Here is a 27,298-nt window from a genome sequence, read left to right on the forward strand (position 1 = left end):
AGACGTGGGAGGTCAGCCTGTGTGCTCAGACCATACGCCGCACACTGCATCAACTCGGTCTGCATGGTCGTCATCCCAGAAGGAAGCTGACTCACAAGAAAGCCCGCAAACAGTTTGCTGAAGACAAGCAGTCCAAGAACATGGATTACTGGAATGCCCTGTGGTCTGACGAGACCAAGATAAACTTGTTTGGCTCAGATGGTGTCCAGCATGTGTGGCGGCGCCCTGGTGAGAAGTACCAAGACAACTGTATCTTGCCTACAGTCAAGCATGGTGGTGGTAGCATCATGGTGTTGGGCTGCATGAGTGTTGCTGGCACTGGGGAGCTGCGGTTCATTGAGGGAAACATGTACTGTGACATTCTGAAACAGAGCATGATCCCCTCCCTTCGAAAACTGGGGAGGTGATGGTAAAGGTGATAGACTAAACCCAATTGAGCACCTGTGGCGCATCCTCAAGTGGAAGGTGGAGGAGTTCAAGGTGTCTAACATCCACCAGCTCCGTGATGTCATCATGGAGGAGTGGAAGAGGATTCCAGTAGCAACCTGTGCAGCTCTGGTGAATTCCATGCCCAGGAGGGTTAAGGCAGTGCTGGATAATAATGGTGGTCACACAAAATATTGACACTTTGGGCACAATTTGGACATGTTCACTGTGGGGTGTACTCACTTATGTTGCCAGCTATTTAGACATTAATGGCTGTGTGTTGAGTTATTTTCAGAAGACAGTAAATCTACACTGCTATACAAGCTGTACATTGACTACTCTAAGTTATATCCAAGTTTCATTTCTATAGTGTTGTCCCATGAAAAGATATAATAAAATATTTGCAGAAATGTGAGGGGTGTACTCACATTTGTGATACACTGTATGTATGGGACACACATATATGTCAATATACTGTATATAATTGTTTCAATTTCTAATAGGTTTCATGTATAGTTTGCATACATTTTAGATATAAAAATTTTATATATGTACATGTATTACATTTGTGTACGGGGCTTATGCAGTTTTTATAATTCTGTACAAATTATTGTTGCATCCATATGTAAGTAAAATAGGGCACCATAGGTTTTTAATGTGTAGTCTAAATGTCTTTTATTGAACTTGTTTGCAGTGCAAATAATTGATACTCAACCAAAAATAATCCATTACCATTTAAATAGATTTTGTTTACAATGAAGTAAATTGACAAGAATAATATAGCAATGCTATCTTTATTCTTCAGTCTATCATCACAAAGCCCTTCTCCACACCTTCTCCCCAGTCTGTCTGTCTTGATGACATAATGGGTGTGGATGAATGAGGAAATGAGGCAATGGTCCATGAACACTTCATCTGAATAACACTAGAGCTGACCTGTGATGTCTTGCTGTGATGAATGGCCTTTTGTGTGTGTGTGTGTGTGTGTATTTATTTGTGCTCTTAAAACAGACCCTTCCCAGATGTGAAATTCTACTGCACTAGTGTCACTAGTGCACATATAACAGTAACACACATTTTAGCATGAGAGAGCATTTTGCCATCTTGAAGCAGCCAATTGAGGTATATTTAAAATAGTGGTGGCTCAGTGGTCAGAAGGTTGCCTGTTCAAGCTCTATCAACACCAGGTTGCCAGTGTTAGGACCCCCAAGAGCTCAAATGTACAGTAGATACAGATTTTAGATAAATGCCAGAAATGTGTATTAGACCATGTTAAAGGGCAAAGCAGTATGCATCTTAGAGTCAGTGATCAGCAGATGGCGCTGTAGATTCTCTCATGAATATGTTTATGAATATGTTTCTAACCCTAACTAACATATCACACAGATATCACAGACAAGCAGTAATACGTATACAACATCGTGACTTTGGAGCAGAAAATGTGATGTAACTGTTCTGGAACTGAAGACACGAATTGTTGCAGTTGTAAAAGTTTACTTTTTTTTGAGAAAACATTTCAGTCTCAGTTGTTGTATATTGTGCTTTATTATGTACTGGAGCGTTTCAGTGGGAGATCAGATCTGGACTCCAGGCAGGCCAGTCTAGCACCTACACTCTTATTTAAAGCCATGTTGTTGTAACACAGGAAGTATATGGTTTTACGAATGTATTGTTGGAACATGCAGGTAGCAGGGACAGGGATGGTCCTTTTTTATTTTTATTTTAATATTTTTATTTTATTAATAATATCAGTTTAAAACAAGGACTTGAAAAGGGCAGTGATAGCTCAGTGGTTAAGGTGCCGGACTAGTAAACAATAGCTCATTGTGTAAGTCGCTTTGGATAAAAGTGTCTTCTAAATGCTGAAAATGTAAATATGTCAATAGACTTGTCAGACCACTGTCCGTCCATCTCAAACAAGCCTGGGCCTAGATAAGTCAGTGGTGTTTTTAGATGTTGTTATTATATGTTGCAGAGATGCTGTGCTTAATACCAGGGGTTTTCAGAAGTATTCCTGAACCCATGTGATTATATTTATTACAGAAGCATTAAAACTGTTTTAATGAAGTGCCATAAAGTCACTACCATAATGGATTGTAGATGGTGAAGTCCCTAAGTTACTCACAATCATGCTTGCTGTTCTTAAACTGATACTAGACCAGAATCCCAAAATTGTATTGGTAGGTGAATTGGTAAATGTAACTGCATAACAGTGTATACCATGACCAATACCATTTTGCTTGCTCTGGTCAGTCCATGAGCTTTTCTGATTTCCCAGTTGGGCAGACAGGGTCCTTGTTGTCTGGAGTTTGCATGTTCTTTCTGTGTTAAGGTGGGCTTCCTCTGGGTGCTCCGGTTTACACCCACCCAAGTCCAAAGACTTGCAGTCAGACCGATTACAGCTACTTAAAATTGCCCTTAGGCGCCCAGGTGGTGCAGCGGAATATTCCACTATCACACCAGCGCCGAGTTTCTGAACTCCTTGGTTCAAAACTCGGCGTTGCCACCGGTCGGCTGGGTGCCATCTAGCGAGCATAACTGGCAGTGCCTGCAGGGAAGGATGACTGGAATATTTGGGCGGGGTTTTCAAACGCTGTGTAAGGACCCTGATTGGCAGATAGAGGCGCCTGTGCAGAATGCATGGGTGGAAAAGTGCTCCGTTGGGGGCTGTGCGTGGGTCGGAGGAGGCGTGAGCAGCAATATACCCTACTCAAGTGCTAAAGATTCAGGATCCCCAGCAGCGGAAGACAAATTGACTCACACACACACAAATTTGGGAGAAAATGGGAGAAAAACGCATAAAACATATAACCTATACATATATAAACCTGCTTTTCACCCAGTGAATCAGACGCACCATGATCCTGATCAGGTGAAAGTGGTGGTAAAACAGATAATGAATGAATGAATGGTTTGTAATGTGTGTGTGTGTGTGTGTGTGTGTGAAAGAGAGAGAGAGGTTCAGTTACATAGGCAGAAGGGCTGGACCACCTAACACGTGTGGTGTGCCCAACCTCCCCCCCCCCCCCCCACGTTTCCCCTCCCCTTAAACACACACTATTCCTCACACACAATCTTCTTCTCTTTGGCTTTTATTAGCAGTGTTTTACAGAACAGTGTGTTCCTCACTAACACTGTCTTTATTCTTCTCCACCGTGTGAACTGTGTTCATCTTCATAGACCAACATCCAGGACCTTTGTGTGACTTTTATACAGAAGCTGTAGAAGTTTGACCATGAAGTTTGATCTGATGCTGCTGTTTGCCCTGGCTGGGTCATTCTGTGTCATCACACATGCAAGTAAGTCAATACGTACATACATTTCACATACACACCACTGTTATTTCTGTTATATATGTTTTTAGCTGCTCATTGGTCCTTTCATTCATCCAGACTGCTCACACACTCAGACCTGTTGCTCTTTTGGTCTGATTTTGTTGTTATTAATTCATCTTAAGCAGAATTCAGCTTTTTTACTTTCTTTTGCTCTGTCCTTTTTAAACATAATGGCTTGATTCATGGTCTGAAAGTAAACTTTCATTTCAATCCAACTTCCATATAAATCTTATTATTATATGTTTTTAATTTGCTTTTATAGAAAGTTCTATTTTAACGTTTATAAAAGTAATAAGATTTTTCCATGTGTTGTCCAAACTTTCGTTTTTTCTTCCTCTCTCTCACTCTTTAATAGTCTCTATAATTTGGCCCCACTTTTACCAAAATGATGTAATGGTGCCATGTGTCCTGACTCAGTTCTTAGTCAAAGTTTTCTCTCTGTCTCCCTCTGGCTCTGGGCAGGGCTCTGTGTGCATATTAATAGAACACGGCCAGTTATTTAAGAATAGCATTTGGTGTTCAGGCTGGTCAGACTTTTCGTCTGGAGCTGTGGCGAGAAAGATTGAGAGACATTGACTTAACCCCAGCTCGTGCAGGATGGGTAACTCCCCCAACTTTTGAGTGTACTCCACTAGTACATGTCACCATCTTTGGCAGGGTATCAAGATTTCACCCCACTGGGGGCTTGGTTTTATGTCAGCGGAAGGGTGTTATTTTTAAAATGCAACCTTAACACATGTGATCCAATACAACAACCCTAAAATGACTATCTGGTGCTGACCAGTGAAACCTTTCAAGCTAAACGATTAGGTAATAAGTCTATAATATTTAGTATAAGTCATTTAGTAAGACTGCAACTGCAAGTCAAAACTGCAATTGTACAAGATGCAATGAAAGTAATACATTGTCAACTATGTATATTATAGTAATTTATCCATATGTCATTTTATATAATCTCATAACTAAAGAAAAAAATGATTTATTTTGACAGTAAAAATGGGTCACTGTCATATTACTGGCATATTATTTCACTAAACAAAGAAAGTTGTTTACATTAATAAACTTGTTATTCATTGCTTTTGGATCAGCAAGTAAACTTTCTATTTGTTTTAAAATGAAAATAAAAAAGTAATAAAAACAGAAGAACAAGATTCTTTATTTTACAAGACTATATTTGAGTACCAGACTACATTCATTAGTATGTACACTTACATAGTTTTTACAGATTATTTTAGCCTGGTTAACTTGCAGTTGCTAACGATAAATAAATAAATGAATAACTAAATGATTAGCTAGCATATTTACTAGCTTACCTAGTATCACATATATATACTATATGACTAAAATGACACTCCCACTGAATAAAGTACCAAGCTCACAATGGCAGACATTAGCTTTTGATGGGGTTCAGATCAAATCAGTATGTGGAGACTCCTATAGATGCTTTAGTCACATCTGATGCTTAAAGGTGTACACAAATCTATTAAACAACATAAATTACATGCTATCTTGTGGCAAGTGTTTGAGGAAGGCCCTTTACTGTTCCTTACTGTGCTCAAAGTGAGGTCCATAAAGATTTGGCTTGACTAGGTGTGGAGAAATGCATGACCTGTAAAAAGCTCTGAGCTTAACTACATTAATTCTTTGGAAACACTTTTTTCAGGTTAATTTACAATGATAAATAGCCTATCTCCTTCTGAGGTCTAGTAGTGTGGTAAAGACTGTACAGACAATAATAAAAATGAATGGAAGTGATCTGATCATGTGGATCTCACAAAATTGGAAGTATTGTATATATGGTATTTATAGGTATTTACACCTGTTAGCAATGTGTGTGTCTAAAAACATTAAAATGACTTTTGGTATTTTGGCTGACCAGTTTGATTGTATTTTGTAAATATAAACATATTTTAAATTTGATGCTTGGCAACACGAAAAAGTTGGGACGGGGCATAATATGAAAGATTTTTAAAAAGAATATTGAAGTTACATCATTATAAAATATTCCACAATATGTAGTTTTTGGGTGGATAAAATATATATATATAGCCACATGAGATCTGGAGTACTTTGGAAAACCATTGTCACTACACACAGTCAACCACTGGATCAAGAAATGCAACCTGAAACTCTGTTACACAAAGAGGAACCCTTTGTGATCAATTCACAATTTGTGATCAATTTGTGAACCCAGATCAATTCTCTGCAGAAAGTTCTCTGGGCCCAGGATCATCTCATATGGAACATAAGATAGTGGAAATCTATGCTGTGATCAGATGAGTCCATGTTTCTGCTTGTTTTTGTGAAAAACAGATATAGAGTTCTTTATGCCAAAGATGAAAAGATCATTCAGACTGTTATCAGTAAAAGGTGCAAAAGACAACATCTGCCATGGTCAGTGCCCAGCGCATGGGTGACTTACGTAAGTGTGAGGGTACCATTGACGCAGAAGTGTAAATTGGGATTTTAGAGAGACATAAGCTGCCATCAAGGCCACGTCTTTTCCTGGACCTGATTCTGCATGGGCTATAACAGTGTGGTTTTATAGAAGTGGAAAATCACACAACAGCATTTTTGGACTATTAAGCCACTGAAGGCTTGTATCATGAATGGGCAAAAATTACACTTGTAAAATTGCAACAAGTATCCTGAGATCCCAAACTATTAAAACTATATATATAATTATTGGGAAATATTATGGAACACAGTGATGAGTGATTTTGTGTTGAGTGTGTTGCATGTATCACATTTTATATTTTTTATATTTTTATACAAAGTTCATATTATAAAATACAATTAAGTTGGTCAGTGAAAACAGTAAAAATCTTTTTTTTTTATTATTTCTTTTCAATATTTATTTGAATTAAATACAGGTTTGAAAGAATGAATACATGACAGATTCTTATTTTAATTGTATTTCACAAAATGTCCCAACTTTTCAGGAAATAGGGTTCGTAAGTTTATGTCTTTTACCATCAAACTGAAAATTACATGATTAAAAAATCTGAGAGGCTCTTTTCCCTACAGTGCTCAACTAATGAGTCAGAGGGTTCTTGCATATATCCCATTATTATAATTTTTAAATGATTGTTTTATACAGTAATTTCCTTTGTACATTTTTAAATATAAATAACCTGATGAGTTTGATGTCACATGGTCGATTAAAAAAATCCTGAAGCTTGACACTCACATGCTGCTTCATTCCTTTCACATTTGTTACAGCACATCTTAGGGGAACAAACAAGCACTAACGTAGAACAGATTTTTTCCAGAACTGTCCCTACCAATAACTGAGCTTGTCTGTAGTGATTCATTAATATGTCACTCATGACATATTACTCTTATACATGACTAAATACATGACTAAATATATTGAGAATGGTTCTACTTTGCCCAAAACTTACTACACACTTACATAACTCACTAAACTGAGTGGTATTCGCTCTCTATGAGCAGGTAATGTGTGGGTTGTACATGATTCAATTTCCAGTGAGGCGTGATCCAGACGGGTCACAAATGTTCCATTCTTTATCTGCACGTTAAGGCGTAATACGTGTACACATATAGATAACAATGTTTTTCCCACCATCTTGCATGCACCAGGATGTTCAGGGCGGTTTGTGCCTTTAGCAGGGGAGTATGTACAATTTATGAGGCTAAGTGCCTCACTGGCACAAAAAACATTCCAGTTTCACACTCCTTCACAGAGCCCTCTGATTGAACAGAAAAATCCTAACCTTCCCCCACCGGCACCGGCACCAGCACCGACACCACATACAATCAGCTGATTGTGATGGCGTTGGTGATGGATGTGAGCTCTCTCTCTCTCTATTGCTCTACGTCTCTCGGTCCCAGTCCATCTCCATCCCTCCCCTCTGTGCAGTCCTTCTTTTCCCTTTTATGGTTCTTTTTCCTGAAGCGCTAAGGAAATGTGGTCATTCTTAGTCTTGGTTGGAGTTACTCATTTGTACGCCGGGTATGCCGATTTGGCTCAGGTGGCTTACGACCAGAATGGAATCCTACACCCTGATAGATCTGTAACAGTGACCTGCTATTCCTATACCCTGTACCCTGTTTTTGGCTCATCTACAAGAGCTATAGTATCTCCTCCGTGCCCACTTCCAACCACTTGTGCAGCTACATAACCCTCTGCCACACAGCCACGCCTAGAACCTAGGGTGTGGAAGAGAAAAAAAAGGACATTTTAATTATATAGAGCTTTAAATAGAACCTTTGATGATTAAATGATATCATTTTGTGCAATTAATCTTAAAAAATTGCCCTGTTTTACTTGCTGTTTCATTGCACATTCAGGTAGCAATAATCTTTTCATAGAACTGTACATAGAACATACAAGGATCAATGAAAGCTTTTAGATTTACACATGGTTATGACTATTTTTTTAAATGGTTAGATCCTCTTGGAGGGTGGATTTTGAAATTATAGATAGGTGTTTTGGTTAAATAGGTTATTACAGTGTAAATTCTACATTATTTTATTTAAAAAAGAAAGTTAGCATGTATTTAAACCAGAATTTTAAAAAATGAATTCCTAAATTTTCTTGCCATATGGCAGCACGGTGGCTAAGTGGATAGCACTGTCCTCTTACAGCAGAAGGTCCTGGGTTCGATCCCCAGGTGGGGTGGTCCAGGTCCTTTCTGTGCAGAGTTTGAATGTTCTCCCCGTGTCTGCGTGGGGTTTCCCCCAGGAGCTCCAGTTTCCTCCCACAGTCCAAAAACTAGGACTGCAGTCACAGAGAGATGGAGGTAGAGAGTTCCAGTGATAAGGAGCAGCAAAACTGAAAGATCTGCCACCAACAGTCTTTAGTTTTATTCGAGAAGCAGCCAAGAAGCAAGAAATGGAGGATCTGAGAGACGGTACGGGATGGGCGGTACGGGATAATGAGATCCGTGATATATAGAGGGGCGAGGCCGTGAAGAGTTTTGTACCTCGTAAGGATTATTTTTAATGTGAGAGGCAACTGGTAGCCAGTTTAGTTGCCTAAAAATTGGAATTCTGAATGTATTGTAGGCGATTGAGTAAGGAAGACCAAAGAGAAGAGAATTACAGTAGTCAAGGCCAGAAAATACAAGAGCATGGACCAGTGTTTTGGCGTCAGTTTGATCAAGGAATGGACGTAAACGAGCAATATTGCAGAGATGATGAGAGATAGAGGCGTTTTTAGTGAGTGATCTGATGTGTGGTTCAAAGGAGAGCTTAGAATCAAATAATACTCCTATATTTTTGATGACTTAAGATGGGATGATAGGCACTGCATCAATATTGAAACTGAAGTCAGATGGAGTTGAAGTCCGGGATTTACGGCCAACTAACAGAACCTCAGTCTTTCCAGCATTTAACTGCAGGCAATTTTTCGTAAACCAGTTTCTAAGGTCTTTGATGCAGGCACTAAATGCAAACATTGGAGGGATCAAATCTATCACTGCCATTCTAAAACCTTGACTGATGAGAACACTAAGAGATCCTAACATTACGCAAAGCTAGCAAATTTAATATGTTTATTTATAACTTTTACGTCAGTATATTGGGTGGGATGTGTGTCCTCATAATAATATATTATGTGACTATGGCCTTGATTCAGAGATATATGATGGTTAGGGTTAGGGTTTGGCTGTAGTGATTACAAGGTGAACTACAGCAGGAAATCATTTTTCTGCTTAATAATCGTCTTGTGAGACACTAGCCATTTTGTTCTTCTTTCAAACTAGCCAGTCCAGCTCTGTGTAGTTCAGCTGCTGCTTCCTCAGCGACCAGCTTACATTGATTTAGCAATCCTGTTTCATTTTGTTCCTCAGACATTTCCAGCTTACTTGCAGCAGGAAAAACATTCCAGTATAGACCAGTGCACTTTTAGTGGAAATAAACTGAGTCATTTTTACAGACCATATTACGCTGGTCATGGTTGTGCTGGACAAATTGCCAACCTATTACAGGATTATACAGTGCTTACTCACTCTCTAACTCAGTCACACCTAAGTCTTATTTAGTGTAACCAATCCACCGTCTGCCTTTTTTGGATGTGAGAGGAAACCAGAGCATTCTGACTAATTCCACACAAATGCAGAAAGAACATGCAAAACTTCCACTATGATCAGCTGTTTCCAAATGATGCACTTTCACAGGCAAAAATTCAACTCTGTGCTATGATACAATACAGTACAAGTCAAATTTAAAATTCTTACATTAATTATTACACAGCACATTTATTCAAATTTCCTTGAGCTTTCTTATAAACATAAATCTTCAGTCTCACCTAAATAGCTATTAGAATAGATTGCTTTGTATTGCAGGTCTCTCTCTCTCTCTTTCTCTGTGTGTGTGTGTGTGTGTTAAAGTGAGAGGAAACCATACTAATAAGACTAATTGCAGGACTCCACGGCATACTGAGATGATTGTTAACAGTACCTGTTAGCCATACTTAGAACACACACACACACAAACATTTAAACACAAACACACTAAGCAAACAGGACACAAAGTTCTTTGCTCTGATTCCACCCTTTTCCCAGCATGTTTTTGTACCAGTTGCTGCTAATGGTGGTTTTGACTAAATGTTCAGCAATGATATATAAAGCACACATGCCTCGTACGGCCCAGAACAACAATACCATCTATAAAAAGGAAAGACAAAAATGACGTCATGGTCTAGAGTTGGTTTAGCCTTTAAGCTTTTAGGCTGTTGGCTACCTACACTTTCTTATCTATGGCTGAATAAGGCACATATTTGCTCAGAACAATGCGTAATCTAAGCCCACCATCACACCTCACTACACTGACCTGACCTTAACTAGACATTGTTGATCAAAGAAGACTAAGCTTTCCAAAATTTAGTATCTACATTATTTACATTTTGTTTCTTTCCATGTTGTTACCCTGTTTTCTCTCAGTTTAGACATCTGGATCTTCATTGACATACAATAGACAGAAAGAAAGTGGTACAATTCAATGATATGGAACATTAACCTCACCTGTGTAATCTACAGAGTAACTATAATACCTTAAAAATATTGGAAAACACTCACAAACTTTATTTATATTTAACATGTTTTGAGCACTTTATTCAATCAAAGAAAACACAGAAAATATAGAGCTGCACGGTTAATCTCTCTAAAACCCTACACAATTTAGTCACCAACTAAAAAATCAGTTGGTGCTCAGGTGGTGCAGCAGTAGAACACGCTAGGACACCAGAGCTGACATTTCGAATTTGTCGGTTCGAAACTCCTACGCCTACACGAACAACTATTGGCTGTTGTTCTAGGAGGGTGCCGAACTGGACCTCATAATTGATGCAATTTCAACCTTTGCTAGCTGATTGATAACGTGTTAATCAGGGTGTGGCTCACCTTACACAAAGCTGCTCCGCATATGAACTCGCCTCGTGCAGGTGAAAAGATGCAGTCGGCTACTGCACACACGTTGGAGGGGGCTTCAGAACATCATTAAAGTCCTGGGTAGAAGAACAAAACTCTTACAGACAGTTATTTTTATGTGAAGAACAAGCCCTGCTCCCCAGCTCACATGTTTCCCTGAAGCACCTACTCTTCTAGCTGCATTGTGTAACCCCATATAAATAATAATAATAATAAGCATCAGGGAGCTGCTTGTTGTGGCTTAGCAAGGCTCGCTAAAAACATTTTGCTATGAACTCAGTATGTGGATTTACTGTTTTAAATATATTTATTTGAAAGATAAAACTGTCAAGAAGGAACATGTTTCACATGAAGTGTAAGCACCCATATTAGTTGGACCTATCTATTTCATTACACGTTCCCTTACATCGGTAGGAGGATTATAGACACAAACAGACGCAGAACACTATGATAAATATTAAATGTGATTATTTATTTATGATTATAAAATATTACAGTCATACACTGTATAAATCGCTTCTACTTGCCTGTACTGTGTGTATTATAGTATGCAGTTGGTACCAAAATATTTAAGTGATTAATGCAGCTGTTCTTTTGCTGTAACCAAGTAATTAAAACATTTATCATAAATGTTAGTTATTTTATCAATTCATTGAGAATAAATGTACTGGATGAACTATTATTAGCAACTATTATTTTAACGGTACAGAATGTGTTATAATGTAATTTAACTTTAGAGCTTGGACTCTTAATTCCTGATTAGTGATTACTGACTTTTCCATGTCCATATAAATCTGAATGGATTGATTGCAGGCGGCACGGTGGCTCGGTTGGTAGCACTGTCGCCTCACAGCAAGAAGGTCCTGAGTTCGATCCCCAGGCGGGGCGATCCGGGTCCTGTCTGTGCGGAGTTTGAAAGTTCTCCCTTACCCCTTTTCCACCCAAAAAAACATGGTTCTTGAACCGGTTCTGTTCAGGTTTCTCTGAACTTTGGTGTTCTGTAGAGAACCGACGCGCGTTTCCACCAGTTTTAGAGAACCATGCAATGTCATCATCAGTGGGCGTTTCTTAACGAAAGTTAAAAGCAGTAATATCATGGCGGAGTGTGTAGATTATGTGCGAGCATTTGTGCTGCTGTTACAGATGTTTGTTTTTATGTAAAAAGCATTGATCTAACAATCGGTGATAAGAAGACGTGACGTGTTTGTCTCAGTTGTTGTTTTCTGTAGTTCATTAACGTGAGAAGCGTTTTGCGCTTCGGTTTCACCACGACTCACTGCACAAATAGACGATTTGCTCAGCGCTCGGCTTGAGCGGTGAAACATCATTAAAGTTCCACAACACGAACATCCATCTGTGTGAAATAAACATCAAATGTACTCTAAAATACCACATGTATCTGTGTTTAGCTGGATTCACACGTGTGGTGTTTATGCAGCTCAGGGAGTTGAAAAAGCTTCACGCTTTATTTTTCACGTTAAGCATTTTCCGTTCTGTCCGGGTCACTTTTACCACGTCATATCACACAATTCATCTTTTTAAAGGCGCTTTCAAAATATCAGTGGCAAACTGGCTTAAAATGTAATCAGGTGAAGTTTAAAATGTAAAAATGCAGCATTAAGCTCCATACGAGACCCCAGCGGACGCCATTGTTGCTGTGCTGTACAACATGACACGCCCACCGATGGACGTCACGGTTCGGGCTGAAAAACAAAGTATTCCGTGGTGCCAGATTGGCCCGCTAGTTCGCTGTCTGGAACCTCTTTTTTCCTGTGGAAACACGCGGAACCGGTTCAAAGTCAAGTTCGGGAACCGGAACGGGCTCCGTGCCGCGTCGGTGGAAAAGGGGTACCTGTGTCTGCGTGGGTTTCCTACGGGAGCTCCGGTTTCCTCCCACAGTCCAAAAACATGCAGTCAGGTTAATTGGAGACACAGAATTATGCTATAGGTGAATGGGTGTGTGTATGTTTGTGTGGATGTGTGTCTGCCCTGAGATGGACTGGCGCCACGTCCAGGGTGTTACTGTGTGCCTTGTGCCCATTGAAAAGCTGGGATAGGCTCCAGCACCCCCCCTTCTCTAATCGGATATGCGGTTAAGAAAGTGATTGCATGTCAATGCAGACATATTTCCTGCCAGTATATAGTCACAATTTGTGTTTAATGTTCATAGTTTATAGTCAGACTAACAAGGTACGGAGTAAAGTACAGAATAACAGGCCCATTTGGCGTGGAGATCAGCAGGAGGCTCGGATCACAGAATCATGCCCATCTATTTTGCCACTGTTGGCCAGCAGGAAGCACAGAGCACAATAGCCTTAGCATTGGTAATGCACTTGAGCTGGGAGAGCCCTGTAAATACTGTTCTCACTGGGCTTTTGTCCGTTGGCTCATTGATTTTTATTGGACAGTGTCAGTGCCTCTGTTATATTTGCCTGCCTTGACATCAGTTCATATGGTGATATCAAGGAGTTTTTATCTATATAATGTGTACATACATACATATACAGTATTTATACAGTATTAAACTTGATTTAAAGTTAGCAGTTCTTAGATGCTGTATAAAGTATGTACATAAGACATAACTAACATATCCTTTACTCATATTATTTCCCTTTTTTTAGTGCCCACATCGATTACCTTATTAGATCAGCCATCCAGCCAACCTAAAGTTCACACAGATGCCCCGGAATTTCCCTCTAATGAAGCTCCTGTTCAGGACACTGAGGCACCACTGACTCACAGTGAAGCTCTGCCAGAAGTAACAGAGACAGAGCAGGTTACTACTGAAGCTCCAGCCAAAGAAAGAGAGACACCATCAGCTGGTACTGAAACTACACCTGAGGAAACAGAGGCATCATCCGCTTATACTACTCCTCCATTGAAGGAAACAGAAACTCCAGAACTAGTCACAGAAGGTACAGAGGAAAACACTGAAACAACTACGCTGGTGCAAGACAGTTTCACTGACAAACCTTCCGAGGTTACTGAGGCAGCGGGTAAAGAAGAGGCCTCACCTGAAGCATCTTTTGAGACAGCGGTGGAAACAGAATTTGGCCAGAGCACTGAAACCGAGAGAGAAGAGGTGGAAGTAGAGGACTCAGAAGGTGAGATGAAGTCACATCATGTGTTGTAGTCAGGTCACATGCCCAAAGTTCAGGTTAAAGCCTGGGTCAGCTTTTCTCTCACCCTTACACCCAAGTCAAATACTGAGGTACCAGTATTGAGGGGACCTTAATAAAGGTAGGGTCAGGCAATGTTCCAAGTCATGGTCATCATGACCGTCAGTGAAGTTATGCCCACTTTCTGATTGCTTTTATTGCATATTCATGACATACTTTCAAACAAATCTGCCATAACATTAAAACAACCTCATTGTTTCTACACTCACTGTCCATTTTATCAGCTCCACTTACTATATAGAAGCACTTTGTAGTTCTACAATTACTGACTGTAGTCCAACTATTTCTCTACATACTTTTTTATCCTGCTTTCACCATGTTCTTCAATGGTCAGGACCCCCACAGGACCACCACAGAGTAGGTATTATTTAGGTGGTGGATCATTCTCAGCCCTAGTGTGTGTTGTGCTGCTGGAGTTTTTAAATACCGTGTCCACTCACTGTCCACTCTATTAGACACTCCTACCTAGTTGGTCCACCTTGTAGATGTAAAGTCAGAGACGATCGCTCATCTATTGCCGCTGTTTGATTTGGTCATCTTCTAGACCTTTATCAGTGGTCACAGGACGCTGCCCACGGGGTGCTGTTGGTTGGATATTTTTGGTTGGTAGACTATTCTCAGTCCAGCAGTGACAGTGAGGTGTTTACAAAAACTCCATCAGCATTTCTGTGTCTTATCCACTCATACCAGCACAACACACACTAACACACCACCACCATGTCAGTGTCACTGCAGTGCTGAGAATGATCCACCACCGAAATAATACCTACTCTGTAGGCATGAAAGGACTTAGAAACTTAGAAAACTTGGAAATGTGGTGAATCTACCTAGAAGTGAATGGACTGCAAAACTAGCTCCAAGGGCTAACCAAGGTACACTGGAACCTCGATATAACGGACTAAAAGGTGGGGCACTTGTCCATAAAATGCAAATATCTGAAACAGTGAGGTTTTTTTTCTCAGGGGGTGCGAAAATATACGAAAACACAGTACTAAGTTCCACAAAAGTGCTAAACATGTAAAATGTAAATATGTAATGTAAACCTGTAAATAAATATTACAATTGGTGTACTACTGTACTACTGGGGTGAAATTTCATTTACCTTGTGTGTTGGGTGAGATGTTTTTTTTTTTTTTACCAGATAGTGGGGACTCAGAGTATCTATTATTCTGAGTCTGTAGCACTGCTGGTGGCTACTGGAGCAGTGCTGGTACATACCTAAGCACTAGAACTTGCTAAATTAAGCATTAAACACAGAGAAAAAGGCGAGAACAAAGTGAGCCTCCTTGCTAAATAAAGTCTATCACTCATGTAAACAGAGATGTGGGAATTTTTGTCTGTTAAATCCGAAATCTGTTAAATGGAGGTCCGTTCAATCGAGGTTCCACTGTAGTCAGAAAGGGTTATGGGAAAAAAATCTAATTACATTGTAAAGACTCTAGTTTCATGTAATATGTTTTCATAAATCTACACTACAAAATAAACTGTGCAAAAATGGGATTTATAGGAACCAAAACAATTATCTCTGCTCTACTGACATGCACTTAGGTCAACTTTCAAACCACTGTAGGGACCAAACTGAAAATATTTGGACAAGGACCTGGGCACATACTCTCACAGATATACTATATTTTGTGTAAAGCATGCTCAGTAGAATGAAGACTGTCATATCTGGAATTGTGGTACCAAATCAGCATGGTTTCCAGCATGGCTTGTGGTCTGGTGTCACACACTTGTGGTCATACAATCTTGATAGACAGAGGACAAACAGACTGACTAATATTTGCCTACTCAGGACTCCCCGACACATTCACCCTAACCTAACTTTTTTTCTTCTCAGGTATTAGCACAGGTCACGTGGTGGGCATTGTAATCGGTGCACTGGTCGCTGTGGTGGTCATCATTGCAGTGATAGTTGTGGTGGTCAGAAGGATGGGTCAATACTCGTAAGTGCACAAAACATCACCTGCTCACATAAAATGCATGTTAAATTGATAATTGATCGTTGGGGTTGATAGTTTGCATGTTGACCGTGAATGGTTTTCTTTTGTAGGGTTGCAAGGAAACGAAAGGCCAGAAAACAGGATCACATTTTGTATTTTGTAATTTTGCCAGTCGCTTACTGGTTATTTCATGCTAACTAGTTAAATCCACTTAAAGTGCTAACACAAAATAATGAATGTGACAAAATATGTTGCAATTTCTTCCACATGTTGCACTATAGCTTGGCATTTTACATTTAAGGCGTGGCACGGCTCGGTACAAAACAGAACAGTTGCTCAAATTGGAATGTTCAGCTTTCTGTCCAGTTTGCAGTTTTGTAATGCTGCAGAGATTGTAGACAGACGTTGCATGTTAAAATCAATTAAATTACATTTTGGGTTTTAGACCATGCCTTGAGTTGGAAGAAGTTGGGGGGAGGGGTGTAGTAATATACAAATATACTGTATGTTATCTCACTCACAAACTTCCTTAACCGCTTATCCAAGCAGGGTTAAGCAGGGATCAGGGTCGCGTGGGGTGCTGAAGCCTATCCCAGCTTTTCAATGGGCGCAAGGCACACAGTAACACCCTAAACAGGGTGCCAGTCCATCGCAGGGCAGACACACATACACACACACACACACACACACACACTCCTACACATACCCATTCACCTATAGGGCAGTTCATTGTCTCCAATTCACCTGACTGCATGTTTTTGGATATGCAAAAACTGTCCTTAATTGGACAGGCATAGCATCAAATCATCAAAATATTTAATGGTAAGACCATTGGAGGTGCTAGAATATTTAAATATATGTTTGAAGTTCAAATTTAGTTTGATGTTGATGTGTTTTGAGGATAACTTTAAAATATGGCCACTATGGCCAGCCAAACACTAAGAAACCACTGAGTTAATCAATGTCCATGTCTGGAGCCATTCTGATTATATGGAAGTTATATGGACCCTATAATTGCAGCTTTTATGTTATAATTTTTATTTTCAACTTGTATTGCATAATAATATATGTGAGCATATGTGGCATAATGGTAAGAGCCACACTGCTGGACACAGCAGTCCCGAAGGTTGGAATTTTGGGCTGGGCTCCCAAACAATGAAATATCTAGCCCTTGAGGGAGACACATATCAGTGCTGGTCCCAAACCTGAGTAAATAGGAGGGTTGCATCAGAAAGTGTGTCTGGCAACTGTGCCAAATTAAATATGTTACATATGCGACCCAAATAAATAATTGAATATTATGTTAATTTGTTTACTAAAAAGAAAAAAGTCAACACAAGGTTAAATATGGCATGTCTATGCACAAAACATGATTTGATCAATGTCATCAAAACCTAATAAGTATGTTACTAGAATTTATAACAATGTATTACACAGAATACTGTATGTGGGTCACTAAATGTGAACCTATGTGAATTCAAAGGGGATGTAATAGGAATATAACTTTGCCCACATCTCAGCTGGTTTACTGTCAGCATCCAATAGAAAACACAAAACAGGAATCGCAACACATTGTCATCCAATTATTAAGCAATTCGTGTCACTAACAGCAATTTAACACATAATATATGTGTGTGTAAACGTCTAACTCTAATACCTATTGAATTATTTAACTGATAAGCTAATTATTACCAGGTTGTTTTGATACACTACATGACCAAATGTATGTAGACACCCTTAGATGAGAAGATATGGCTTATTTTGCCACAGCCATTGCTTAAAGGTTATTGAAAACATACATACGGCCATGCAATTTCCATAGACAAACACCCCCTTTCTAAAAATTAAGGTCATTATACTGTATTTCTGTGATAGGAGCAACAGCTATAAAGCAATAGACCATACAATTTTACAAAAATGAGTAGCAGTATCTTACAAAATATGGTCTGTCCATTCAATATAGAGTTCCAAACTGCCTCTAAAAGCAACATCACCCTAAGAACCATTTGCCTGGGACTTTGTGAATTTGGTTACTGTAGCTGAACAGCCACAGCTAAGCCTTAAATCACCATGTGCAATGGCTATCTACCATCAACTGTTTGATTATGAGGCATTTGAATCATGTTCTTTGAAATTCCTCATGCATCATCATCATCATCTGGCAGTCAGATGTTTCAATCTGGTTTGATAGATGCCAGGAAAACTCGACAGTTGGTTATTGTGCTAAATATAGGTTGGTGAGGGGTGAGTAATGGTCTGGGACCATATTAATGTCCAGAATTTTGGATTTGATTCTTGAATGCCTTTGGTCATATAGTGTACATCTCTATATTGTACTAAAATGAATACAATATCATTATTGTGTAATAATCCCACAATCCCTGTGTCTTGGTCAATTGTGAATATTTTTGGAATTCTGGTACTAGTAAGGTAAAAGCTAAGTGTGTTCTTGTTCTTTAATGCACCATGTTCCCATACCAAACGTTTTCTGATTTTTTTTTTTGTGTGTGTCATTGTGTCACAGCCCCTGAGGAGAAAAGCAGCCCGACAGGAAGGAAAGAAGAAAAAAAAGTTCTGGAATTTCTGAACTACTGAACTGATGTCATTTCCTGTCATTAAATTAGCAAGCTAAGGAGCACTCTTACCAACCAGGACTCACCCTCCCCAAACCTTCATCCATTGTTACGGACACTCTGTCCATCCCCTTTGAACAATGACTACCCCACTCCTTACCCAATCACACCCCCATTGCCAAAGATTTAGACAGGAAATAAGGAAAGAGGAGAAGGATGAATGTGTAGTCGCCCACATCCAACTAATTTTGTGGTGTAAGGGCCTAATAAAGTGCATTACCAAATATACAAAGACAAATATAGGGGAGAAATACAGTAAAAATTTTAAAGAAGAAAAAAAAGCTTTTTTTAATTATAAAAGGTGTAAATAACAAACATCAATCTGTTTTTTAATTGCATTTTACATATCAAAAGCTTGCATGCATACACTAGTGTTCCTACAGTCTATAAGGCTTGGGAACGTGACATCATACCCTGGATGGCCACCATACGCCCAGGATGAAGCTTGGACTAGTTTTTCACTTGTACTCCATATTCAATCCATTACCATGACTGATTAATTACCAAAAGTGTTATTTGGTATTTTCGACAGATTGTCGCTGTATTGAATGTTTTATATAGCATTTAAGCTAAAACCAAAGATACAAACTTAAAAAATAAAAGCAAAAAGTAAAAAATAAATCCAACATCAAGGCTGTATTAGCTTTCCCCTTTTCCTTCAGATCCAATCCATTACCATGACTGATTAGTTACCAAAAGTGTTATTTGGCATTTCTGGCAGATTGTTACTGTATTGAATGTTTTATATAGCATTTAAGCTAAAACCAAAGATACCAACTTAAAAAATAAATGCAAAAAAAAATTATAAATCCAACATCAAGAACATCAAGTCTGTATTAGCTCTCTACTTTTCCTCCATATTCAATTCATTACCATGACTGATTAATTACCAAAAGTGTTATTTTGGCATATTTGGCAGATTGTCTCTGTATTGAATATTTTTAAATAGCATTTTATCCAAAACCAAAAATACTTAATAAATTTAAGCAAAATAAAAACATAAATCCAACATCAAGTCTGTATTAGCTCTCTACTTTTCCTCCATATTCAATTCATTACCATGACTGATTAATTACCAAAAGTGTTATTTTGCCTTTTTGGCAGATTGTCGCTGTATTGAATGTTTTAAAATAGCATTTTAGCCAAAACCAAAAATACAAACTTAAAAAATTAAAGTAAAAAAAAAAAATCCAACATCAAGTCTGTATTATCTTTCAACTTTTCCTTCAGATCCAATCCATTACCATGACTGACAAATTCAAAGAAAAATGCAGTCAGATGTAAACAAACCTACTCATGCTGCAAACATAGTGAATTAGTACCTGTCTGTGACGATCATTCCCAAGCCTTATCTAAATTTACTCCTACTTACCACACCACAACGTTTCTGTCCTGTATCAGCATGATGCATTAAAGGCAACTTCAATCAGATTCTGTAAGGAATCTTCAGTGGACTGGTGTTAGGGTGTGTTTATTATTGTCTCTTTCATGACACACTGTATTAGCTTTTATTCCACCATAAAAGTGTTAATCTAGATCTGTAAACTGCAGCACAGAGGCTTGTGGTCCGGGTGCTTTCTGTATTTGACTCTTTGGTTCTTTGAAGTGAATCTTATTTGACTCCTTGGAATAAATCACATCATCTCTGTTCGTTTCCACATAGCACAGCATCAGTGTATATGTTGCTCGGTTTTGTGATTAGTAATTATGTTCAATTTTGTTGAAATTTTATTGAATCCAGACAGTTTAAAAGCTTATAGAGACTCTTGTTTCATCAGCATGTGGTCTGGCCATCAGACTAGCTTGTTAACTTCAGGTTCACCGGATTAGAAGTGGTTCTTTATGCATGGGTATGAGTATTTAAGCAGCGTGTATTATGCTGTGCTTGCTTTACGAGGACACTAATACATGCACTGACTGACAAACTCTTCAATATAAGGGGCTTTAGACACTGCAAACATTTGCAACGATCCTTTTTGTGCTTTCTAATCCACATGCCACGTCCTTACTTTGCTGGCTGCTATTGAAGTCATTTTATTTAATTGCGATTTTTTTTTTTTTCTGTCTGGGTGTCAAAGCTATTTAAATAAAAATGTGAAAAAATTATGTTTGTCTGGTTTTTATTTTGCTTTCTGTTAAGTGAGAACAGCTTAAATATTTCTGCAATCACATGATATCTTGGTACTTGATGATCAGACAGTAATTGCCTCAATAATCAAGCCCTATCATCACCAAGTTGTCATTGTTGGGCCCCTAAGTAAAGCCCTTAACTCTCAATTGCTTGCATTGTATTCAGTCACAATTGTAAGTCGCTTTTGATAAAATGCTGTAATTGTAACTTCTTCCCAACCATGAATTGAACCTGGGCTGCACCTGAAAGAGCACAGAATCCTATACACTGGACTACCAGGAACTGGCATAAAAGATGTATTTGGGTTTTGGTAGCTTAGTGGTTAAGGTTATGGACTGGTGATAAGAAGGTTGCTTTGGAAAAAGCATCTGGTAAATTTAATTACAAATAAAATAAGTCTACAGTTGAGGTTGAAAGTTTACATACTATAGTATGGGACATGTCTCTTCATTTTTCCAATGCTTTTTCTATGACTTAATAATTGAAACCCACACTTTTTGGTTCAAAGAGTTCTATAAGTAACTTATTAAGTAAGTTATTTTAAATTTAGTTCTACAGTATATAGTGGTAGCCTAGTGGGTAGAGCTTTGGGCTATCAACCTGCAGATTGGCGGTTCAAATCCACGGCCCTTAACCTTGTCTGCTCCAGGGGCGCCGTACGATGGCTGATCCTGCGCTCTGACCCTAGCTTCCAAACAAGCTGGCATATGCAAAGAAAGATTTTCATTGTACTGTATATGTATATATGACAAATAAATTATATCTTACCTTCTCTCTCTGTCTCCCAACTCTTCCTACCTCCAACCACACTTTCACCCTTACAACACGCCCCAATCTTCACTCTTTATCTTCCTCCCTGCTAATCTCCAACATCCTAACTTCACTACCTAACCCTGACATGCTTGCTACCCTTCCACTTAACTCTACAACTAATACTCTACTTTCTTCTCTTTCAACATCCCTCGATCAGCTCTGTCCTCCTACCCTCAAACGAGGAAAACCTTCTCACCCTGCTCCTTGGCTTTCAGATGCATTGCGCAGCAACAGAAGAGAACTAAGGTCAGCTGAGAGAAAGTGGAGGAAATCTAAGCTTGGTGTTGATCTCCACTCCTACCACGATCTGCTGTCCAGGTTCTCATCTGATGTGACTGCTGCAAAAACATCTTTTTACAAAGCCAAGCTTGAACAATCTGCTGCTGACTAACGTAAGCTTCATGCTATCTTTTCCTCTCTTCTAAACCCTCCTCCTCCTCCCCCTTCTGCCTCTCTCACTGCTACTGACTTTGCAACATTCTTCCAGGACAAGATTGACAAAATCAATCAATCCTTCTCTCCGACTGACCCACTTTCAACTGACCCTCAACCCACCAACACACTCACCAGCTTCACCCCACTCACCATGGATGAGGTTACACAGCTCCTCTCATTCAGCAATCCCACTACATGCACACTTGACCCTATACCATCCACCATCCTCAAAGACCTCTCACAGGACCTAATCCCCTTCATCACACCCATCATCAACAACTCCCTGACATCAGGTGTTGTCCCTACTGCTTTTAAGAAGGCTCAGGTCATTCCCCTTCTTAAGAAACCTACACTAGACACTATAGACATTAACAACTACAGACCTGTCTCACTCCTCTCTTTTCTATCCAAAATTCTTGAACGTGCTGTCTATAACCAACTATCTGCCTTTCTTACTCAGAATGACCTCCACGATCCGTACCAGTTTGGTTTCAAGGCAGCACATTCTACAGAAACAGCACTTGTAGCTATTACTGAGAAGCTTCATGCAGCCAAAGCAGCCAAACTGTCATCTGTTCTTATTCTTCTTGACCTTTCTGCAGCCTTCGACACCGTGAATCACAGCATTCTCCTGACCACTCTCTCCAACCTTGGAGTAACAGGTTCAGCATGGCAATGGATGGCCTCCTACCTGGAAGGGCGCTCCTACCAAGTGTCACGGAGGGGATCCATATCTACCCCATGCACTCTCTCAACCGGTGTTCCTCAGGGCTCTGTACTTGGCCCACTTCTCTTCTCTATCTACACCCGCTCTCTGGGTAAGGTCATAGCCTCCCATGGCTTCTCCTACCACTCCTATGCAGATGACACTCAGCTTGTTCTGTCATTTCCTTCTTCAGACACGCAAGTCTCAGCTCGCATCTCAGCATGTCTGCGAGATATCTCACAATGGATGTCAGCTCATCATCTAAAACTTAATCCCAGCAAGACAGAGATGTTGCTCATTCCTGGAGATCTGTCTCCAACCCAGGACCTAGTCATTTCTCTGGATGACTCCCAGATCAGACCATCTGATAAGGTAAGAAGTCTTGGTGTTGTCCTTGATAACCAGCTGACATTCTCTCCTTATATAGCCAACATGACGAGATCGTGCCGGTTCCTCCTGTACAACATCAGGAAGATTCGGCCATTTCTCTCCAGAGAAGCTACCCAGATTCTGGTGCAATCACTTGTAATCTCTCGGTTGGACTACTGCAACTCCCTCCTGGCAGGAGCTCCCATGTCCACGATTAAACCCTTACAGCTCATTCAAAATGCAGCTGCCCGTCTGGTTTTTAACCAACCTAAACACTGCCACATCACCCCACTGCTGCGTTCTCTTCACTGGCGTCCTGTAGCTGCACGCATTCAGTTTAAAACACTGACGCTCGCCTACAAAGCCAAAAATGGACCAGCCCCAAGCTACCTTCGGGGTCTAATCAAACCCCGCTCTGTACCACGCAACCACCGAGCCACTAGTCTCGCTCGACTTGAGCCTCCATCCAGGACTAAAGGAAGACAAGCATCAAGGCTGTTCTCTGTTCAAGCGCCCAAATGGTGGAACGAACTTCCTCTGTCTGTCCGAACATCTGAGTCTCTTGCTGTCTTTAAAAAACGATTAAAAACACACCTTTTTACTAAACACTTAAGCTGACTTGTACTTATTTACTAACACTTTATTCCAATCTTTTCCATTTAAAAAAAAAAAAAAAAAAAAAAAAGGCACTTTGGTTCTAACAGGTTTTAGCAGAGTTGTGTTCTTCAACTGTTGTCTATCTAAACTTAAGGAATGAAATGTTCACTATGGAAGCACTTCTGTAAGTCGCTCTGGATAAGAGCGTCTGCTAAATGCTGAAAATGTAAAATGTAAAAAATCTTAAATACATGTTCTATAACTGGCTGAATGTTCAGAAAAGCTGAGTGACTCAAACATTTAAGTTCTTATTTATTTAAGTTTATTATTCATGGCACGGTCCACAGTCAAGTAAGCTTTGCATGGCCATATAAGGAAGATGCTCTCAACTCCAAAACGTGCGCTTACAAGTTTGAAATTAAATGAAAAGGTTGTTGTCAATCATATAGCCGGAGTTTCTCAGACAGAGAGTTTGATTTAGTTAAAAACTGCCGCCTGTCAGTGCTAACGTTATTGGTGACCTGCATATGTGTTAAGCTACCACTGATGTGGATGCGTATAATGGAAATTTAGAGACACACAAGCTGCCATTAAGTCAACATGTTTTCCCAGTAAGTTTTTGGTTATTTCAGCAAGACAATGCCAGGCCTCATTTTGCACATGTTACAACAACATGGCTTTATAGACACATAGGGTGTGCATTTTACGTCATCCTATGCGCGTTCCCGAAAAGGAGGCTGTTCGAAATCCTAGATGCCTTAATATGCTCACTAGTAAGGTATCTTAAAATTTCAACGGTATTTTGACTTAAGAACGAGTGAGCATCCGATGCTGCCTTAGCGGTGGAGGCAATCCCAGCATTCAATGCAGCACAACTTTTCTCACAGAAAAAAAAAAAATATGGCGGATGGTGCAGAGAAACGAGTTATTTTCAAATGTAAATAAATGTATTGATTAATTTGTATAAACTTGCACTTCGGGCTTGTCAGCGAATTTAACCTTTTTCGGTACACGAAGGGAGATGCTAGTTGACATGCTAGCACGTTGGGCCACCCCATCCCATTGATTTGAATTGCATGAGGCAAACTGTGTTAGCTTAGTTAGTGAAAACTCATGGAATTGCTGTCTAAATAGTGCGTTCGAATAACATGCCTTATAAGTCAATGACTTATTAGAATCCTCTCTACTTAGGCAGCTGCCTATGTAGGCAGTAAGACTGCAAGGCAGCTCACTAGGTTTTTGAACACACCCAGAGTGTGTGTGCTTGACTGGCCTGCCTGCAGTCCAGATCTGTCTCTTAGTAAAAATGTATGGTGCAGCATGAACAGGATGAAACAAAAGCAACCATGGACTGTTAAGCAATTTACGTCTTGTTTGTATTTATATGTATTACATATTTTAAAGCTACAAGCCAAATGGAATAAATAAATAAATAAATTCATTTTCCTATTTGTATTATTTATGTATTTATTTTCAATAACAAATGTAACTGGGGTCAGGATCTTGAAGCTTAAGGCATGTTGGCATGTTTTGGGAGGTGACTAAAAAATGCAGCATAGACATAGATCAAACCCTGGTCTCTGGACCTAAATGCATTCCTTACAATAAAACCTTTGTGAGTTCCATCTTAAAACCTGTATTTGTCAGTGAACCAGTTAAGTTATAGTCTGAAATATAAACAGTCGCAACCGTTATGCTGTTTTTCACTGGTAATGCCATAACTAAGTCTTTCATTTCTCTTTCCCTCTCTCTGTACCAACGTAGGGTAGTGCCGGACCGTTAAGTAGTGTGTGGCACATAACGCTGCCACTTGTGTGTGTGTTTCCATGTGGTTTAAGGCAGCGGCCCAGCTCGTCTCCCTCCGAATGTGAACAATGGGGCTCTTGTAGCATGAGTCTGGGTCAGAATCTCAGCGGCAGTATATAGGTGCTCTGAAAATTCTGCATGGTCACTGGCACACATGATGAAGCGATTAGAGAAGGAAAACAAGGATGCAGACACCAATCACAAGATAATAATTATAATTTTATTAATTTAAGCTACAGTGTATCACAAAAGTGAGTACACCCCTCACATTTCTGCAGATATTTAAGTATATCTTTTCATGGGACAACACTGACAAAATGACACTTTGACACAATGAAAAGTAGTCTGTGTGCAGCTTATATAACAGTGTAAATTTATTCTTCCCTCAAAATAACTCAATATACAGCCATTAATGTCTAAACCACCGGCAACAAAAGTGAGTACACCCCTAAGAGACTACACCCCTAAATGTCCAAATTGAGCACTGCTTGTCATTTTCCCTCCAAAATGTCATGTGATTTGTTAGTGTTACTAGGTCTCAGGTGTGCATAGGGAGCAGGTGTGTTCAATTTAGTAGTACAGCTCTCACACTCTCTCATACTGGTCACTGAAAGTTCCAACATGGCACCTCATGGCAAAGAACTCTCTGAGGATCTTAAAAGACGAATTGTTGCGCTACATGAAGATGGCCAAGGCTACAAGAAGATGGCCAACACCCTGAAACTGAGCTGCAGCACAGTGGCCAAGATCATCCAACGTTTTAAAAGAGCAGAGTCCACTCAGAAAAGACCTCGCGTTGGTCGTCCAAAGAAGCTGAGTGCACGTGCTCAGCGTCACATCCAACTGCTGTCTTTGAAAGATAGGCGCAGGAGTGCTGTCAGCGTTGCTGCAGAGATTGAAAAGGTGGGGGGTCAGCCTGTCAGTGCTCAGACCATACGCCGCACACTACATCAAATTGGTCTGCATGGCTGTCACCCCAGAAGGAAGCCTCTTCTGAAGTCTCTACACAAGAAAGCCCGCAAACAGTTTGCTGAAGACATGTCAACAAAGGACATGGATTACTGGAACCATGTCCTATGGTCTGATGAGACCAAGATTAATTTGTTTGGTTCAGATGGTCTCAAGCATGTGTGGCGGCAATCAGGTGAGGAGTACAAAGATAAGTGTGTCATGCCTACAGTCAAGCATGGTGGTGGGAATGCCATGGTCTGGGGCTGCATGAGTGCAGCAGGTGTTGGGGAGTTACATTTCATTGAGGGACACATGAACTCCAATATGTACTGTGAAATACTGAAGCAGAGCATGATCCCCTCCCTCCGGAAACTGGGTCGCAGGGCAGTGTTCCAGCATGATAATGACCCCAAACACACCTCTAAGACGACCACTGCTTTATTGAAGAGGCTGAGGGTAAAGGTGATGGACTGGCCAAGCATGTCTCCAGACCTAAACCCAATAGAACATCTTTGGGGCATCCTCAAGCGGAAGGTGGAGGAGCGCAAAGTCTCGAATATCCGCCAGCTCTGTGATGTCG

At 39.9% G+C, this 27,298-nt stretch overlaps 1 protein-coding gene across 1 annotated transcript; it reads left to right on the forward strand.

Moving 5' to 3' along the window:
- Positions 1-3,567: 3,567 nt before the first annotated feature.
- si:ch211-156j16.1 (uncharacterized protein LOC564557 homolog) lies at positions 3,568-19,832 on the forward strand. Its single transcript, XM_062998424.1, has 4 exons — positions 3,568-3,725; positions 13,777-14,259; positions 16,175-16,280; positions 18,802-19,832. Exons 1-4 carry the CDS (start codon positions 3,662-3,664, stop codon positions 18,806-18,808), a joined length of 660 nt encoding a protein of 219 aa, XP_062854494.1. The 5' UTR covers positions 3,568-3,661; the 3' UTR covers positions 18,809-19,832.
- The last annotated feature ends 7,466 nt before the right edge of the window (positions 19,833-27,298 follow it).

This window comes from Trichomycterus rosablanca, chromosome 7 (assembly GCF_030014385.1).
Source record: "Trichomycterus rosablanca isolate fTriRos1 chromosome 7, fTriRos1.hap1, whole genome shotgun sequence".
NCBI classification, from domain to species: Eukaryota; Metazoa; Chordata; class Actinopteri; order Siluriformes; family Trichomycteridae; genus Trichomycterus; species Trichomycterus rosablanca.